The 20,412-nt window shown below is 47.8% G+C and overlaps 2 protein-coding genes across 2 annotated transcripts in view; both read right to left on the minus strand.

Annotated features, from left to right (window-relative positions):
- Positions 1-5,559, minus strand: part of LOC136629128 (oocyte zinc finger protein XlCOF6-like) — a 28,797-nt gene extending 23,238 nt beyond the window's left edge. Inside the window, exons 1-4 of the mRNA XM_066605264.1 lie at positions 5,481-5,559; positions 1,050-1,153; positions 743-922; positions 537-660 (exon numbers count right to left, since the gene is read on the minus strand). Of these exons, the coding sequence (XP_066461361.1) occupies positions 537-660; positions 743-922; positions 1,050-1,145 (400 nt within the window). The 5' untranslated portion in view covers positions 1,146-1,153; positions 5,481-5,559. The remainder of the gene's footprint in view (positions 1-536; positions 661-742; positions 923-1,049; positions 1,154-5,480) is intronic.
- LOC136629093 (zinc finger protein 850-like) overlaps positions 1-20,412 on the minus strand; it is a 585,720-nt gene that overhangs the window by 95,088 nt on the left and 470,220 nt on the right. The window lies entirely within an intron of this gene.

The raw sequence follows: 20,412 nt of genomic DNA on the forward strand, positions 1-20,412 counted from the left end.
AAAACTAAGAGAAAAAAGACAGGCAACAATATATTATTGGCCACCATCACTCACAAGTCCCACCAAGTAGGATTCCCACTCTGTAGATACAACCTAGCAGCTCTTACTGGTGATGCCAGATCCTTCCTCCTCCGGTCCTGCAAGCACTAAATACAAAGAGGAGGACGGGCTGGTGGTGATAGTTTGTGGAACGGAGGAGCATGGACCAAGGCACTTCTCCAGCCCCACACAGCCCCCGTGTACTATAGCAGTAGGGCTGGTGGAGCAGAGATCTTCTGTAGCCACATTCTCCTGTTACTATTTGATACAGCAGCTGTCCGCCGTGCAGTCACTGACTAGCGTCACTGTATGACCAGGATGCTTACATATCAGCAATTAGTAAATGTGTATTGCTTCAATCAACAATTGTGTAGAGAGTGGCTCCACTAACCTTGCTAGCAGTTTTGTGCATGGCCGGCACGCCACACTTCAAACAATCGCCAGGGGCACATGCCCCACTTCTCCCCAGATACAATCCTGCTAAATATGTCTATTACCTGGCGATGTGAGCGGCTGGTGGGTTTCCATCATGGCGTCCTTGTACAGATCCTTGTATCCTTCTAAATACTCCCACTCCTCCATAGAGAAATAGACAGCAACATCCTGACACCTTATAGGAACCTGACAACACAATATACAGTCATCACCCAGAAGCCTTCAGTGTTGTTACTGTATAATGTCCCAGCATTCCCTGCAGCCTCACCTCTCCAGTCAGCAGCTCAATCATCTTGTTGGCGAGTTCTAGAATCTCCTGTACATTGATGTCCTCATGTATCAGAGGGTGAGATGGGGGCCCTGTGATTGGACTCTGGAGTTTTCCCCATTCATCACACACAGGGACCCGACTGCCATCACTAGAGGTCTTCTTCACTACTGTGTAATCCTGTATATGAGGAGACATTAATAAATATCACTACAGACATTTCCAGAGTCCATCACCTCCCCAGTGACATCATCTGCTATTACCATAGATAAGAATGATGTAATGTGACATCATCAGAATCTCTTACCTCCCCAGTAAGCTGGAAGATTATCTCTAGGGTGAGAGTTAATACATTCTTCACCATCTTGCTTCTCTCCCTCTCCATCTTTGATGAAACAATCATGAAGGGACCTTAATGGAAGGAATATGAACCAATGTAAAAACCACCAAAAACTAATTTATTGGAGATAATAAGGGGAGACATTTAAAAGTGTTTTCCTATTAGCTAAAATTGCTTCACAGCCCCTGTGTCCTTCCTGGTTGCTGCTGATGAGGACATGTGACTGCTGTAGCCAATCACTGCCTATGAAAGGTAAATGCTGTGGGCAGTGATTGGCTGCAGCAGTCACATGTCCTAATCAGCAAGAACCAGGAAGGGCACAGGGGTTGTAAAACCCTATTAAGGAGATAATAAAGGGAACCTTTTAGGAGTTTTATGAGGCCCGAACTACAGGCAACACAAAATCCTGATAGGGTTCTCTCCACCGGGATCAGTTGGACTGATAGCCGACCCTGGCAGGGAGAAGTCGTCAGCGACAGCCCCACTGACTCTTCTCCAAGTTCAGAGCTGCTTTTTTACAGGGTTTTCTCTGCAATATATCTAATATGTGCAAACTTACTGTACAAATTTTTGCTAAGATATATATTTCCATTAGTTTTTATTCGGGACAAAAATTTGGAAAACTATGTTTTTTTAACCATTTAGAAGACGTACAAATTTAACATTTATTATAAACATTTTGAGGAACACTTTGTTTTCCTACACAAAGCCAATGTTGCAAAGGCTCATAGGTGTCAGAATGATAGATACCCCCACAAATGACCCCATTTTACAAACTACACCCCTTAAAGGGGTTGTCCTCCTCGCCGAAACTGTTTTTTTTTTTTTTTATTCAATAGGCCCCCTGTTCGGCGCGAGACAAACCCAATGCATGTGACTTCTTCCTTACCTTAGCAAGATGGCCGCCGGGATCTTCACCCACGATGCACTGAGGGTCTTCTCCCATGGTGCACCGTGGGCTCTGTGCGGTCCATTGCCGATTCCAGCCTCCTGATTGGCTGGAATCGGCACACGTGACGGGGCGGAGCTACGCGATGATGAGTAGAAGGGGGCGGAGCCAGAACTCCGCTCGTGCCGAGACCCAAGAGAAGGGAGAAGACCCTTCTGTGCAAGCGCGTCTAATCGGGAGATTAGACGCTGAAATTAGACGGCACCATGGAGACGGGGACGCTAGCAACGGAACAGGTAAGTGAATAACTTCTGTATGGCTCATAATTAATGCACGATGTACATTACAAAGTGCATTAATATGGCCATACAGAAGTGTATACCCCCACTTGCTTTCTCGGGACAACTCCTTTAATATATTCACTGAGGGGGGGCAGGAGGATTTTGACCTTAATTTTTTTTTTCAGGAGTTAATGCAATTTAAAGGGAAAAAAAAGTCATATTATTGCAAAAATATGTCATTTTAAAGACAGTTTTTTTTGCTTTAGTGCACATGAAAATGAGAATTTACACACCAAAATGGATCCCCCTGTTTGTCCTGTGTTCGGAAACCTACCCATTGTGGCCCTAATCTTATATCCGTATACACAACAGGGCCAAAAGTGAAAGGAGCAGTCGGTGGCTTTCAGAACAGACATTTTGCTTGAAGGTGTTTTAGGCCCTATTGCCCACTTGTAGAGCTCTTGAGCGGCCAAAAGGATGAAAAATCCCTAAAAAATGACTATTTTAAAAACAAGACCTCTTAACGAATTCATCTAGGGGTGTACTGTGTATTTTTTTGCCATTTGTGCCATTTTAAAACAGTTTTTTCACTCTCTACACAGCATGGGATTCTTATCTCTGTCCTCTTGGTGAGGGGGTAGAGATACACGGGACTGTGCTGGAGTTATTACACAAATCACAGGGATGGCAGTGATGGGTATATCACAGCCATACATGTTGGCAAGGACCAATCACTGTGGTCCCTGCTTGTTACTATGCCAAAGTCACTTTGGCATATGCTTCTACTGCGCATGCGCTGCCATTTAGTCAACGTATGTGCAGATCAGCAAAGGTGCAGTATTGGAGGTTTCAGAGGACATTAGGTGAGTATTTTCATCTCCCCTCATGAATCGGATCGCTGAGGGGAAATGAAACTTTTACTTTATTTCAATTTTTTTTTACTTTTCCGTGAATGCTGTTACGCATCGGACCAAGTCACCTGTTCCTTTTCAGAGCGAATCAACGCAGGACATCATGTAGGAGGGAGGTGAGTAGTTTCAGCTCCCCTCAAGGATCCGATCCATGAGCTGAGCTGAAAATCTAAATTTTTTTCACTTTTTGTTCACTTACCTGTAATCATCGTTATCCATTGGATAACATTGATCACGTGACCGGGACTCGCTCCATGCAGCCCCTATGACAGCTCCAGGTTAGTGATAGTGGTGACAGTAATGACAGAATAGTGACCGGTGACATCAGATAGTGGTGACAGTAATGACAGAATAGTGACCGGTGACATCAGATAGTGGTGACAGTAGTGACATAATAGTGACCGGTGACATCAGATAGTGGTGACAGTAGTGACATAATAGTGACCGGTGACATCAGATAGTGGTGACAGTAGTGACAGAATAGTGACCGGTGACATCAGATAGTGGTGACAGTAGTGACAGAATAGTGACCGGTGACATCAAATAGTGGTGACAGTAGTGACAGAATAGTGACCGGTGACATAAGATAGTGGTGACAGTAGTGACATATAGTGACCGGTGACATCAGATAGTGGTGACAGTAGTGACAGAATAGTGACAGGTGACATCAGATAGTGGTGACAGTAGTGACAGAATAGTGACAGGTGACATCAGATAGTGGTGACAGTAGTGACATAATAGTGACCGGTGACATCAGATAGTGGTGACAGTAGTGACAGAATAGTGACCGGTGACATCAGATAGTGGTGACAGTAGTGACAGAATAGTGACCGGTGACATCAGATAGTGGTGACGATAGTGACAGAATAGTGGCCGGTGACATCAGATAGCGGTGACAGTAGTGACAGAATAGTGACCGGTGACATCAGATAGCGGTGACGGTAGTGACAGAATAGTGACAGGTGACATCAGATAGCGGTGACGGTAGTGACAGAATAGTGACATGTGACATCAGATAGTGGTGACAGTAGTGACAGAATAGTGACTGGTGACATCAGATAGTGGTGACGGTAGTGACAGAATAGTGACTGGTGACATCAGATAGTGGTGACGGTAGTGACAGAATAGTGACAGGTGACATCAGATAGCGGTGACAGTAGTGACAGAATAGTGACCGGTGACATCAGATAGTGGTGACAGTAGTGACAGAATAGTGACAGGTGACATCAGATAGTGGTGACGGAAGTGACAGAATAGTGACCGGTGACATCAGATAGTGGTGACAGTAGTGACAGAATAGTGACCGGTGACATAAGATAGTGGTGACAGTAGTGACATAATAGTGACCGGTGACATCAGATAGTGGTGACCGTAGTGACAGAATAGTGACCGGTGACATCAGATAGTGGTGACAGTAGTGACAGGATAGTGACAGGTGACATCAGATAGTGGTGACAGTAGTGACAGAATAGTGACCGGTGACATCAGATAGTGGTGACAGTAGTGACAGAATAGTGACCGGTGACATCAGATAGTGGTGACAGTAGTGACAGAATAGTGACAGGTGACATCAGATAGCGGTGACAGTAGTGACATAATAGTGACCGGTGACATCAGATAGTGGTGACCGTAGTGACAGGATAGTGACAGGTGAAATCAGATAGTGGTGACAGTAGTGACAGAATAGTGACCGGTGACATCAAATAGTGGTGACAGTAGTGATATAATAGTGACCGGTGACATCAAATAGTGGTGACAGTAGTGATATAATAGTGACCGGTGACATCAGACACGTCTTCTATGGTCTAGATGGCGGATAGAGTTATGTCACTCATCGACGGATCCTCCGTGTTTCTCCCTACAATTTCTGCGTTCGCTCCGGACGTTCCGCAGGTTTTTCTCCTCTTCTACAACTTCTGACTTGCAGTGAATGTAATAAACAATGGCGCTGCTCTCCATAGACGGCGCTTCCCTGTGTGGGAGACTCACACCGACCTACAGATGACAACGTGCCACCTTCTTCCTGTCACTGCAGAAAGCCCCTGAGTTGCTGTCTGTCGGAGATCCCTCAGTGGGCCCCTTCCTCACAGCCCCTATAGGACTCAGTGGCCAGTGCAGGGTTACAGTGATTAACCCTTAAACTCCTAATTGTCCCCCCTGCTGTGTGAGGAGCACATGTCACCTCTCAGGCAGTGAAAGGGTTACAGCTGGTAGCTTCCAGCAGTGACTCCCATCATCCACCAGGGGGCGCCAGCTTCTTCATGAGGACCCATCATATGACCTGCTGATGACAGAAGGTCTCACAACCCTCCCTTACCTTCATCGGGGTAGATGCTGGAATGGAGGGGCTCCTAGGAGGTCTGAGAACAGGAAGTCGCATGGTCCGAGGTCACATGACTGGCAGGGGAGGAGCTTAATAAAAACACAGTGCTGTGGGCATATTTTGTATTTCAGCCGCACTTCAGTAGTGATGAGCGATTCCAGCGACCTGATTGGTTGTTGGGTACACACACCCCTTTGGAGATCTGCACGAGTGGGCGGCCCGTTAAATAAGCAGCAGCAGGGCTGTAGGAGAGTCGGCAAGTAACCCTAAGGCCGCCTGCAGACGAGCGGGTCGGATCCGGCAGCGAGAATTCTCGCCGCGGGACCCGACCCGAGAGCCTGCAGTGACGAGCGCATACTCACCCGCGCCTGGCGGCCCCGGCTCTTTCATGTGCCGGCTGCCGGGCAGCCGGAGCTGGCGGCCGGGTGAGTGACATTTCTGTGCGAGGCTCTGCGAGCCCCGCACAGAAATAGCACATGCCGCGGTTTGTTTGCCGCGCGACATTTCGCGCGGCCAAACCGCGGCCGTCTGCATAGGAGTGCGTATTGTAATGCACTCCTTTGCCGGCTTTCAGTGGCGGAAATCCCCCGGGAAATACCGCCGCGGGATTTCCGCCCGTGTGCAGGTGGCCTAACCCCAACCCTAAACCTAACCCTAAGGCCGCCTGCACACGGGCGGAATTAGAGATGAGCGAGCACCAAAATGCGATGATCGAGGGTTCGTTTCGAGTAACGAACCCCATTGAAGTCAATGGGCGACTCGAGCATTTTTGTATATGACCTGTGCTCCACTAAGGTTTTCATTTGTGAAAATCTGGAAAACCCAAGAAAGTGCTGGAAACGACACAGAAACGGATAGGGCAGGCGAGGGGCTACATGCTGGGCTGCATCTCAGGTTCCCAGGTCCCACTATTCGGGCACAATAGGGGCAAGAGTGCCCCCCCCCCCCCCACAACAATTTGTACTTCGGACAAACCCTCATTAGTAAGCCACATCTTAGCTAAGCACCACACTACCTCCAACTAAGCACAATCACTGCCTGTGGGACGCACCGCTGCCTCTTCTCCTGGGTTACATGCTGCCCAACCCCCTTCCCCGCATGACTCTGCGTCTGCAGCGCACACAAAAGTGTCCCTGCTCAGCCTTCAGCTGCCCTCATGCCACACGCTCCCTTCATAGCCACACCACCCTCATGTCTATTTATAAGTGCGTCTGCCATGAGGAGGAACCGGAAGCACACACTGCAGAGGGTTGGCAGGGCCAGGTAGTGACCCTCTTTAAAAGGGACGGGGCGATAGCCCACAATGTAGTTGAGAATCAATGAGAAATTGACGTTCGATCTTCGTTCCAATAAAGTGCCAACCTCCGTCAGGAGCTGCAAACGTGGTCATGAGTTACATAGCTATGGGGAATCCATGTGCCCACATAGTATTCATTCTGTTTAGGTATCGCATAGCTCAATCGACACCGCAAGGGGAAAGCCGTCTGCACTCTGCCCCCTATCCAAGTCAGTCAGTGTCTTTGTGCCAGACAGGTCAAACACTGCGATGGGAAGTCTGTGTGCACCAACAGCATAGGTGGGTCCTAGGCAACCCAAGACATGAACAATAAAGAAATCAGAGTGGCCAAACATGGCAGACTTGCACCGCGCCGACGACATAGGCCTCAGCCCACAGCTTCAGCAATCGTAGGCATGAAGCGGACTTCAATGATAGTACACCTGTGAAGGTCTCATTAAATCACTTACGTTTTCTTTCACCGCTCCAAAGACTGGATTAGCCAGGAAAAAGTTCCACAGGCCAAACTTGGCGCCATTGCAGTTCCCCCGGGACATAGGCCTCGGCCAACAGCTTCAGCAATCGTAGGCAGGAAGCGGACTTCAATGCTAGTACACCTGAGAAGGTCTCAGTAAATCTGTTACGTTTTCTTTCACCGCTCCAAAGACTGGATTAGCCAGGAAAAAGTTCCACAGGCCCAACCTGGCGCCGTTGCAGTTCCCTCGGGACATAGGCCTCGGCCAACAGCTTTAGCAATCATAGGCAGGAAGCAGACTTCGATACTAGTACACCTGTGAAGGTCTCATTAATACAGTTACACTCCTCTCCTGTGGCCCAAACGAGTTTCTCAGATAACTGTGGTAACATGAGAGAAAATACATGATGCGCAATGCTGACCCCCTGACCACAAGCAGGAGGAGGAGGTGGCCTCACAAGGCCAAGAAACCATGACGTGAGCGGGCCCTTGGCCAGGCTCGGTCCCAGCAAATACCTTGTGAGACCCAAGGTGCTGCGACTGACATAGCAATGGGCAGTCCATGTGCCCACACAGTATTCATTCTGTCTAGGTGTCGGATAGCTCTAGCGACACCGCAAGGGGAAAGGCATCTGCACTATGCACCCTACCCAAGTCAGTCAGTCAGTCACTTTGTGCAGGACAGGGAAATCACCGCTATGGGAAGTCTGTGTGCACCCACAGCATAGGCGAGTCGAAGGAACCCAAAGACAGCATTAAATATGAAGGAATCAGACTGCCCAAACATGGCAGACTTAAAGTGTGCCGAGGCCATAGGCCTCTGCCCACACCCTTAGCAATCGCGGGCATAGAGCGGACTCCGATGCTAGTACAGCAGTGAACGTCTCATTAATGCAGTTACGCTCCTCCTCTTTGGCCCAAACAAGTTTCTCAGATAACTGTGGTAACACGAGAGAAAATTCATGATGCGCATTGCTGATCCCCTGACCCCAAGCAGGAGGAGGAGGTAGCCTCACAAGGCCAAGAAACCATGACCAGGACCCGCTGTAGCCTGTGTAGGAAGGATGTGAGTGGGCCCTTGGCCAGGCTCGGTCCCAGCAGACACCTTGTGAGACCCAGGGTACCGCGACTGACATAGCAATGGGAAGTCCATGTGCCCACACAGTATTCATTCTGTCTAGGTGTCGGATAGCTCTATCGACACCGCAAGGGGAAAGCCATCTGCACTATGCACCCTACCCAAGTCAGTCAGTGACTTTGTGCCGGACAGGTAAATCACCGCTATGGGAAGTCTTTGTGCACCCACAGCGTAAGCGAGCCGAAGGAACCCAAAGACAGTAATAAACATGAATAAAAGATAGTGCCCAAACATGCCAGACTTTCACTCCGCCGAGGACATAGGCCTCTACACACACCCTCAGCAATCATGGGCATAGAGCAGACTCTGATGCTAGTACAGCTGTGAAGGTCTCATTTATGCAGTAACGCTCCTCTTCTTTGGCCCAAACCAGTGTCTCAGATAACTGTGGTAACATGGGAGAAAATACATGATGCCCAGTGCTGATCCCCTGACCCCAAGCAGGAGGAGGAGGTGGCATTACATGCCCAAGACACCATGACCAGGACCCGCTATAGTCTGTGTGGGAAGCACGTTAGTGGGCCCAGGGTCAGGCTCGGTTCCAAGCCTCCACCTTTGTGACCCAAGGTGCCCTGAGTTACATAGCAACGGGGAACCCATGTGTCGCAACATAGATAGCTCAGCACTGGAAGGGGCAGTCTTTGAGTTCCTTGGCCTAGCCTATGCTGTAAGTGCACAAAAATGGTATTACACAAGAAGAAATCGGAGTGCCCAACCATGGGAGAGTTTCACCCCGCCAAGCAACTTGGCCTCGGCCAGCAATTCGGGCCTAGTCAGTCACTGTATTATTTGTGCCACATAGGTAAAACACCACGATGGGAAGACTTAGTGCACCCATAGTATAGACAGACCGCTGTAACATTCCTGTAGCAAAGGTATAAACAGACCCCAGGAACATTTCTCTAGCAGCAGTATAGGCAGACCCCTGTAACATTTATGTAGCAGAAGCATATGCAGACCCCAGTACCATTTTTGTAGCAGCAGTATAGGCTGTGAGGAAGGAGGAGCAGCAGCCAGAGGATTCAGAGTTTCAGGAGTGGACTGCGTAGAAGACTGGGTGCCCGATACATTGCTGGATGCATTTTCTGCCATTCCATGACAGGACCTGCTCACACTGCTCTGTTTGCAATAAAGGTCTACCACGTGGACCCATAAATTGTGATATGAAGCTGGGGACCCCAGAAACCTGCCTCTCTCCTAATCCCGCAGCAGCCGGCTGGGATACACCTGGACCAGGAACTCGGCCTGTGCCCACACCCTCCCTTGGAACTCCGCATCCTCACCCGCGTCCACATCCTCGACCCCTACCCCTCAGCGTGGATTACAAATAGAGCAGACACAGACCGCTGTAAATAATTATGGAATTATATGAGTACACTTTCACGCAGAGAGCGGAATCGTAACGCTAACTCCAGGCCAAAAAAAATGGAAGGAAGGCCGCAAACAGGCCTAACTGTGCAATAGTGATGCACCAAAACTCCCACCAGGCACCCAGTAAAATGCAGACGGTCAGAGGTAGCCCAACGAATGAGCTTTTTGGTTTTTTTAAAAAAAGGAGACAGGCTATATACTGTGTATATCACTTTCCCTCTATAAGTACGTGTGTTCGTCGCACGCTGAGCGTCAAATTCACTGCAAACACAGGCCAGTGTAAATAATCTTGGAATTATGTGCGTAGACTTTGTTACTGAGAGCGTTATAGTAAGGCAAACTCCAGGCAGAAACAAAATAGTCAGGAAGGCCATAAACAGGCCTAAGTGCAATAGTGTGGGACTACAACTCCCATCAGACAACCTGTAAAATGCACATGGTCACAGGTAGCCGTAAGAAGGAGCTTTTATTTAAAACATTTTTTGAAAAAGAATACCGGCTATATAGTGTGTATCTGACTTTCCCTCTATCAGTCGCTGTGGCCGTACGCTGTGCGTGAAGTTGACGGCAGACACAGAGCGGTGTAACAAATTTTGGAATTATTGGCGTACATTTGGAGGCTGACAGCGGTTATGTTACGCTAACTGCAGCCAGAAAAAAATTATACGGAAGGCTGCAAACAAGCCTAGCTGTGCAATAGTGATGGACTACAACTCCCATCAGACAACCTTTAAAATGCACACGGTCACATATAGCCCTAAGAAGGACCGTTGGGGTTCTTGTACACAGGATCCTACACTACCACTCTCCCTATCTCAGCAACGCTGTCCCTATACTATGTAGTACAGACTGCAGCCTGAGAACTCTATAGCTGTAATAGGGCTGCACGCCCGATATACAAAAAAAAAAAAAATTGCAAAACTGCTACCAGCAGCCACAACAGTAATGCACACGGTCAGATGTGGCCCTAAGAAGGACCGTTGGGATTCTTGTACACAGGATCCTACACTAACACTTTCCCTATAGCAGCAGCAGCACTGTCCCTGATCTCTCCCAGTGTGTGACTGTGGCGAGCCACGGGCGGCCCCACTTTGAATATTCGGGGGTCACTTGATCTCGCCAGCCACTCACTGCAGGGGGGTGGGATAGGGCTGGAACGTCACAGGAGGAAGTTATAATGATTTCCCTGCGTTTCTATTGCCCAGAAAATGGCGTAAAACTTTCAGGGAAGGAAATAGAATTGACTCGAACATCGCGTGGTGCTCGCCTCGAGTAACGAGCATCTCGAGTACCCTAATACTCAAACGAGCATCAAGCTCGGACGAGTACACTCGCTCATCTCTAATTATAATCATAACTATTACAGTTTAAGATTAGGAAGAGTGCCAGTATAAAAACACAAAACAATCACTTGACTGATAACCAAGACATCTGGACGTAAATTGGGAGAATGACAAATTCAATAAAAGAGTTCAAGAGGGGCCTGTACGTCTTTCTTGAGTGATACAATATTACATGATATAATCATTAATAACTAGAGATGAGCGAACGTACTCGTTACGAGTACTTACGCACCCGAGCACCGCCATTTTCGAGTACAGCAGTACTCGCGCGTAAAGATTCGGGGGGCGCCGTGGCGGCACGGGGGGTAGCAGTGGGGAGTGGGGGGGAGAGGGAGAGAGAGAGGGCTCCCCCCTGTTCCCCGCTGCTCCCCCCCGCACCGCCGCGCCTCTCCCCGCCCCCCGGCGCCCCCCGAATCTTTACACCCGAGTACTGAAGTACTCGAAAATGGCGGTACTCGGGTGCGTAAGTACTCATTACGAGTACGTTCGCTCATCTCTATTAATAACCTAAAAAGGGTTGGTGATCAAGGAATTATTCCGATTGCCAGATTAGAGTCAGAAATGGGGAGCCTCATCGGGTTTTTGTTTTGCCTTCCTCTGAATCAACATTGGGGGATTATAGGCTGAACTGCATGGACATAGGTCTCTTTTCATCCTTACATACTATGTTATCTTAGGTGCTGTTGTATCTTGTCTCCACCAGAAGAATGGGTGGACACATGATTTGCCCTGCTTGAGTTCTAGGGGAGGACCAGGTGACGTCCACAGCAGCAGTTTGGCTGATCCTCGGCCTTGTGTTGCATCTCTGTAGATCTGAGCATCTGCCCATCGCTGTGAGTGTTCCCTTGGCGGTTTGACATGTGCACTTCTGAAGCGGCTGTGTGCTTCTGCCCATGCCAGTGACTTTCCCTGCAGTGGCCAGCAAAGTCCTGTGGTTTGTGTATGCTTACTGCTGTGTTGCCGTAACGCCTGGTGACACTCACCCTGTCGTTGAGACTTGCAGCTGAGGGGGGTGTGGGCTGGGAGTTCCCTGTAACTGACAGCGGCCAACCCATGTCTCCACCTATACCACCGGTGGAGACATAATACAACAGTACCAATCCACTGTGGATAAGTAATAGCCCAGTCTGATAGTTTCTAGTTAGTATAATAGATAGGGATTGTTGTGCAGTTCAGGCACTAGTGGAAGGTTAGGTGACTGACGGCCCGCAGGCAGATTAGTGGTCTGGTCACACGAATAGAATAGACTAAACTAGGGGCTAGCATAGTGTGGTCAACAGTATTATTGTATCTTGATGCCACCGGAAGCTAGGGGTTTGTCAGGGCTTGAATGGAGGAATGCCCTTGTCACACCCCTAACGCCCCAATTGGGTCAATGCTGTATCCCTATAATAGATAGGGATTGTTGTGCAGTTCAGGCACTAGTGGAAGGTTAGGTGACTGACGGCCCGCAGGCAGATTAGTGGTCTGGTCACATGAACAGAATAGACCAAACTGGGGACTAGCATAGTGTAGTCAAGAGTATTATTGTATCTTGATGCCACCGCAAGCTAGGGGTTTGTCAGGGCTTGAATGGAGGAATGCCGTTGTCACACCCCTAGCGCCCAATTGGGTCAATGTTGGAAGCTCCTAGCAACATGTGAATTGTTTTTTTCCGTCCCTGCAGGCTTAGATTATGAGCTGTAAATTCTGGCATGTTACACCTAATAATCTAAGGCTAAGAAGAAAACTAAGCCTCATCCTAAACCTGCTGGGCAGGCAAAAAGCAATCTACATGCTGCAGCTGTCACCGGAGCTCCCACCTGGTGTGTCTGTGCTCCTCACCCCTTGCACCTTAGCTGTGCTCGGTCCCGCACCGCTTGTCTGTGATGCGTCCTGGCTGTCTGGCGAATCACGCCTCCGTCCTGGCCGCTGGGTTAGTGGCGCGTACCGGCCTCAGGACGGCACTTCGGTGGTAAAACACGCCCCCAGCCCATAACAAGCTGGAGGCATTACCTTTTTTTAACACTGTTGTATTATGTCGCGACCCCTTACTTTCAGTGGTGACATAATACAATAATACCGTAGTCAGGCTTGTTCCTGGATTCAACTCCTGTGTGGAATCGTTGGACCAGGAGAGCTGTTGCAATACTTATTGTTCCTATCCCGACTTCCATCAAAACACAGTTCACACCCTGCAGATTCCTGTATCTACAATCAACCACAGAGGGGTCCCCCTGCAACGTGACTCTACTTCATCCCAGACGTCTGAGGTATCGTGCATGGGACGCCATGTATATGTGTGTATGTATATAAATATATATACATATATACGGGTATATGTGGTTAAATACTATTGGGACTGCTATAAGCACTGTTAGGAAAATTTAATGTTCCGTCAATATGTTGTGAGGCTCCAAATCAGAGATTGTTATGGCGGCCGCCGAAAGAAAGCAATGGACACAGACATCATGACTGTGTCTTAAAGCAATCTACCTTTATTACAAAACATCTTTCTTTATATAGTATTTTAACCCCATAACGACTGCCCCATCAGGAAACTACGTCCTCAGAAAGTGGGCTTTAATCCTAGAGGACGTAGTTTTATGCGTCCTCTTAGGATTAATGCTCACTTGCCTGAGGACGTGACAGCTCCATGCTGTCGGTGCCCGCAGGTAGCTGACAGCATGGAGCTGTCATCCCAGGATGCGGGCAGTCCCCCCCCCCCCCCCCCCCCCCGGCATTGCGATCGGCGCTATCCAATGGATAGCGCCGATCGCAAAAAAGTAAATAAAAAGGTGTAAAATGTTAGATATTCAGCTGCCCTAATGGATCGGATCCATCAGGCCAGCTGAAAATACTCACCTGGCTTGTCCGCGGTGTCCCCCGGCGATCTGGTCCTCCCTGACCCGCCGCCGGCCTTCTGGGCATGCGCGCCAGACGATTATGTCACGCGCATGCGCAGAAGCCCGGGAGCCCCCGGGAAATTTGAAATCTCCTGGCTCCCGGCTCCTGAAAGTAGCTGGGAACCAGGAGCTGTTACCGGGGACCGCTGTGAGCGGTCCTCGGGCATGCAATCGGCGCTATCCATTGGATAGCGGCGATCGCGAAAAAGTTTTAAAAGTTTTTAAAAAAGTAAAGTTTCACCTCTCCTCATGGATCGGATCCATGAGGGGAGGTGAAAATACTCACGTCGGGTCCTCTGCGATGTCCCGATGTCCTGGGACCTGAAGTGCCCGTCTGCACATGCGCGCCCAATGTCAATCATCGGGCGCGTGCACACACGGGCTCGAGCCCCGGGAAATTTAAAATCCCTCTGCTCCTGGTTGCCATGTGTAGCCAGGAGCAGAGATATTATATCGGGGACATGTCATCCAATGGATGACAGTAATCATGTAAAGTAAAAAAAAAAATGTGTAAAAAGTAAAAAAAAAAAAAAAATGGAAAAAGTAAAAAAAAAAAGGAAAAAGTAAAAAAAAAAAGTGTAAAAAGTAAAAAAAAAAGTTTCAAAAAGTTAAAAAAGCTTGCGTTTCATCTCCCCCCACGGATCATATCCGTGAGGGAGGATGAAATGACGTACCTAAGGCCAGCGGATTTATCCGCAGACCTTACCCCAGCTTCTGCGCACGCGCCCGTCGCAAAATGGTAGGCGCATGCGCAAAAGCTGTGGTAATTTAAAATCTCCCTGCTCCTGGCTACAAAACTTAGCCGAGAGCCTGGAGATTTCACGGGGGGCCGCGGTGAGTGGTGTTATCCTGTTATCCAATGGATAATGGCGATCACGTAAAAGTAAAAAAAAGGTGAAGGTTCATCTCACCTTACCGATGCGATCGGTGAGAGGAGATGAAACTTTTTACCGGAGGCCTCCGTATTCGCACCCCGACGCGATCCTCCTCCGTGAACTTTCCCGGATTCTGCACATGCGACCGCCGGCAAAACACCGGACACATGCGCAGGAGTCAGGGAGCCCAGGAAACTTAAAATCTCCTTACTCCCAGTGACCAACGGTTGCCGAGAGCATGGAGCAGTGACGGGTGGCCTCGTTGAGCGGTCCCCGGTCACGTGAAAAAAGGCAGCGATCTACCTTTGGCCGGTCTCACATGACCGGATAGGAATTGCGGATTCCGCATGCATCTGATCCGCGGTAATACGCAAATCAATCGCATTGGATTACACAATTCCGCTCACATTAGCGGGTCGGAATTGCCTAATCCACTCATAGAAAAGAGAACGCAGCATGTTCTATTTTACCGCGAATATCCGCAACATAGAGCCCATTGTGCTCCATGGTCGCATCCGGATATACCTGCAGCCCATACGCAACTACATTGTATACGGGCTGCTGGTACCCACGTCATCGCTAAGTGACGGTGCGGGAAATACAAGCAACAAAAAAATATATACTGCGCATGACCGCCTGTGTGAGTAGGCAGTTATGCACAGTACATTACGAGGCCGTACGCAGGGTCACAGATGGGATCCGCTGCGGGCCTCCGCAAGTGGAATCCACCTACGGCTGCGTGAGCCCGGTGTTATTCAGACCTCTACCTGTAATACGCAATTTACAAGAAGCCCCGGGAACGTTCGCCTTCCTACAGTTCCAGGAGCAGCTTGTTGAGCGCCTTCTGTGTGAGACCGCCGCACCTCAGCAAGCTTACGGAGACTCACAGAGCGCCACTTTTTACACCCCATACCCGCTACTGAGGTCACTAAATACCCCCAAAAAGCATGAGAGGAGGGGGGATACCCGGTTTTATTGCCCCATGTACCCATTCCAACCAGCCTTCGTAATTACCACTGTCTTCGGAAATACTACACAGTTCACATTATTACTTTTATCTAAGATTTGCGGAACGCCGAAAAGGGCGCGGAGGGGGGAGGGGGATATTTTTTTAAGGTGTCAATTTTTATTCCGTACAAGTGGGCAATGGGGCCTGGAATTTATTCAGTTGTGCCCTGCAATCCAACGGGTGTTCCCTCCATTATAGGCCTTGCCATGTGTCCTATAATTAGATTAGGGCCACAATGGTCTTCATTCCTATATACACTGTACAAAAACAACAGTTTTTAAATTGTCGAAATTGCCAAAAAATTAAAATAGTAATTTTTTCCATCTGCTTTGCTTAGATTTATTCAAATACTGTGGGGTCAAACTACGCAGTACACCCCTAGATGAATTCGTTAAGGGGTCTAGTTTTTAAAATGGGGTCATTTGTGGGGGGTTCTTTATCGTTTTGGACGCTCAATGACTCTATAAGTGGGCGATGGGGCCTGGAATTTATTCCGTTGTACCCTGAAATCCAACGGGTGCTCCTTCTATTATAGGTTTAGCCATGTGTCCTTTAAGTAGATTAGGGCCACAAGGGGTATGGTTCTGAACACGGGACAAACAGGGGTATCCATTTTGGGGTGAAAGTCTTCATTCCTATGTGTGCTGTACAAAAAAAAGTTTTTAAATTGATACAACTGCCAAAAAAATGAAAATTGTAATTTTTTTCCTACTGCTTTCCTTAGATTTATTCAAAAATTGTAGTGTAAAAATACACAGTACACCCCTAGATAAATTTGTTAGGGGGTCTAGTTTTCAAAATGGGGTCATTTGTGGGGGTTCTCTATCGTTTTGGCCGCTCAAGGGCTCTACAAGTGGGCAATGGGGCCTAAATCACCTTCATGCTAAATTTCTGTTCTGAAAGCCACCGACTACTCCTTTCATTTTGGGCCCCGTTGTGCATCCAGACAAAGGATTAGGGCCACAATGGGTATGTCTCTAAACACGGGACAAACAGGGGTATCTATTTTGGGGTGCAAGTCTTCATTCATGTGTGTGCTGTACAAAAAAAAACAGTTTATAAAATGACAGAATTGCCAAAAAAACAAAAATCACATTTTTTTTCCTTTTGCTTTGCTTGAATTCATTCAAAAACTGTGGGGTCAAAATGGGCAGTACACCCCTAGATAAATTCGTTAAGGGGTCTAGTTTTCAAAATGGAGTCATTTGTGGGGGTTCTCTTTGGTTTGGGCCGCTCAAGAGCTCTACAAATGTGCTATGGGGCCTAAAATGCCTTCAAGCAAAATTTATGTTCTGAAAGCCACCGACTACTTTCGTTTTGGGCCCCGTTGTGCATCCACACATAAGATTAGGGCCACAATGGGTATGTCTCTGAACACGGGACAAACAGGGGTATCCATTTTGGGGTGCAAGTCTTCATTCATGTGTGTGCTGTACAAAAAAAGCAGTTTTTAAAATGACATAATTGCCAAAAAAAACGAAAATCACATTTTTTTTCCTTTTGCTTTGCTTGAATTCATTCAAAAACTGTGGGGTCAAAATGGGCAGTACACCCCCAGATAAATTCATTAAGGGGTCTAGTTTTCAAAATGGAGTCATTTGTGAGGGTTCTCTTTGGTTTGGGCCGCTCAAGAGCTCTACAAATGTGCTATGGGGCCTAAAACGCCTTCAAGGAAAATTTATGTTCTGAAAGCCACCGACTACTCCTTTCATTTTGGGCCCCGTTGTGCATCCACACATAAGATTATGGCCACAATGAGTATGTCTCTGAACACGGGACAAACAGGGGTATCCATTTTGGGGTGCAAGTCTTCATTCATGTGTTTTATTTGCAAAAATATGAAATTTTATTTTTTCTCCTCTAAATTTAATTAATTCCTGAAAAAAAACGGTGGGGTCAAAATACTCATGACACCCCTCAGTGGATACAATAAGGGGTGTAGTTTTTAAAATGGGGACATTTGTGGGGGTATCTATTATTCTGACACCCATGAGCCTTTGCAAACTTGGCTTGGTGCAGGAAAACAAAGTGTTCCTCAAAATGCTGAAAAGTAATGTTAAATTTGTACGTCATCTAAATGGTTAAAAAAACACAAAAGTTTTTCAAATGTGCATTCAGAATAAAGTAAACAGATGGAAATATATATCTTATCAAAAATTTGTACAGTATGCTTGGACATATTTGAGATATTACAGTTGAAAATGTGAAAAAATGACAATTTTTTCAAAATTTTCTCAATTTTGGCGCTTTTAATAAATATACACAAATTATATCAGTCTTGTTTTACAACCAAATTGAAGTACAACATGTGGCGAAAAAACAATGTCAGAATCACTTAAATATGTAAAGCCTTTACGGAGTTATGCTACGTTGAACGACGCGTGTCAGATTTCCAAAATTTGGCTCCGTCACTAAGGCGCAAACAGGCTTCGTCACTAAGGGGTTAAAGGAGAGTGGTCTATTGTCAATAAGTGTCCATTTCAGCCAGTCATGTGTTTTTACATAGATAGCAGTTAAACATTAAGACATTGTCTTTACTGGACACGATTGAACGACCCATAGCCTCCAGAAGCGTATATCAAAGATGTTCATAGGAGACAGGATGAATAATATATGTATAGAATTATATATAAGTTTTATGCTCATAGCCTTCACAGCACTAAAGTATTTGATGTGTATATATATATATATATATATATATATATATATATATACATACTTATTGTGATTCTGATAAGTGTTATTCCTTTCCCGTTATGTTGGTATAATTCCTTCTTCACAGACAAGTATTATTCCAGATGTATGTTTATCCATATATGTATGTATAGGTTATTCCTGGGAAGAGACCCTTGTTTCATTAAAGGAGATGTCCCGAGGCAGCAAGTGGGTCTATACACTTCTGCATGGCCATAATAATGCACTTTGTAATGTACATTGTGCATTAATTATGAGCCATACAGAAGTTATAAAAAGTTTTTTACTTACCTGCTCCGTTGCTAGCGTCCTCGTCTCCATGGAGCCGACTAATTTTTGGCCTCCGATGGCCAAATTAGCCGCGCTTGCGCAGTCCGGGTCTTCAGCAGTCTTCTATGGAGCCGCTCGTGCCAGAGAGCGGCTCCGTGTAGCTCCGCCCCGTCACGTGCCGATTCCAGCCAATCAGGAGGCTGGAATCGGCAGTGGACCGCACAGAAGAGCTGCGGTCCACGAAGGTAGAAGATCCCGGCGGCCATCTTCAGCAGGTGAGTATGAAGACGCCGGACCGCCGGGATTCAGGTAAGCGCTGTGCGGGTGGTTTTTTTAACCCCTGCATCGGGGTTGTCTCGCGCCGAACGGGGGGGGGGGGTTAAAAAAAAAAAAAACCCGTTTCGGCGCGGGACATCTCCTTTAAAGGCTCTATCCTGGGTGGAGGCACTGATTGAAGGAACTCAGTATTACGCCCGGTCTTCCATTAAGCAAAGGTGCCAGGTCCCCTTGTCCCATACCGGTTAGCGCCAGATACTGTTGGGAAGTCATTACTCATACCCTCCCACAAACGGAGTTACACACTTATACGGCGAATGTAAAAGACGGAACGATTCTGAGTGATTTCTGGTTGAACGACCAGCGATGTATCTGCCGGTATAAAAGGCCCTTAGATAAGAGTCCTTTACTGCAGCCGGATCTACACTGAGGACACAGAGGATACTAAATCCTGGGGGGTGAAGGACCGGGACCCTCCGACCAGGAGGGGGCAGCATCCTCACACAGAAGAAGAGAAATCCTGGGGGGTGAAGGACTAGGACCCTCTGACCAGGAGGGGGCAGCATCCTCACACAGAGGAAGAAGAATCCTGGGGGGTGAAGGACTGGGACCTTCTGACCAGGAGGGGGCAGCATTCTCACACAGAGGAAGAGGAATCCTGGGGGTGAAGGACCCGGACTCTCTGACCAGGAGGGGGCAGCATTCTCACACAGAAGAAGAGAAATCCTGGGGGATGAAGGAGCGGGACCCTCCGACCAGGAGGGGGCGCATATATTGGAATTCAGCTGCACTTAAGCACCACTGCTGATTACAGCCACCTCATTGGTTCTTCGGCAGTACGTGGATACACATTGTGCATGTAGATACAGTTATGCAGCCGTGCACGATAATGACGTGCTCAGAGATGTGGCCATGTTTAACTCATGCCAAGAGGAACGTGGCTGCTGCATGTAGGACATATCCATACAACACGCCGACATCTCTCAGCGCCTGGCAGCTTATGTCACTAACGTTCTTCTCGGCACGAGGAAGCAATTATATTCTACATGCGGCAGGTCCGTTCCTCTCAGCAGCAGTACAACATGCCGACATCTCTGATCACATGATAGTCGTGCACTGCTCCTCATGCACGGCTGTAACTGTATCCGCCTGCACGATGTGTATCCACATGGTGCCCAACAACCAATGAGGTGGCTGTAATCGTCAGTGGTGCTTAAGTGCGGCTGAATTCCAATATATGCGGAGGGAGCAGCATTCTCACACAGAGGAAGAGGAATCCTGGGGGCAACAAGCCACTCCAGCAGCCTCCTCTCC

This window comes from Eleutherodactylus coqui, chromosome 5 (assembly GCF_035609145.1).
Source record: "Eleutherodactylus coqui strain aEleCoq1 chromosome 5, aEleCoq1.hap1, whole genome shotgun sequence".
Taxonomy (NCBI): domain Eukaryota; kingdom Metazoa; phylum Chordata; class Amphibia; order Anura; family Eleutherodactylidae; genus Eleutherodactylus; species Eleutherodactylus coqui.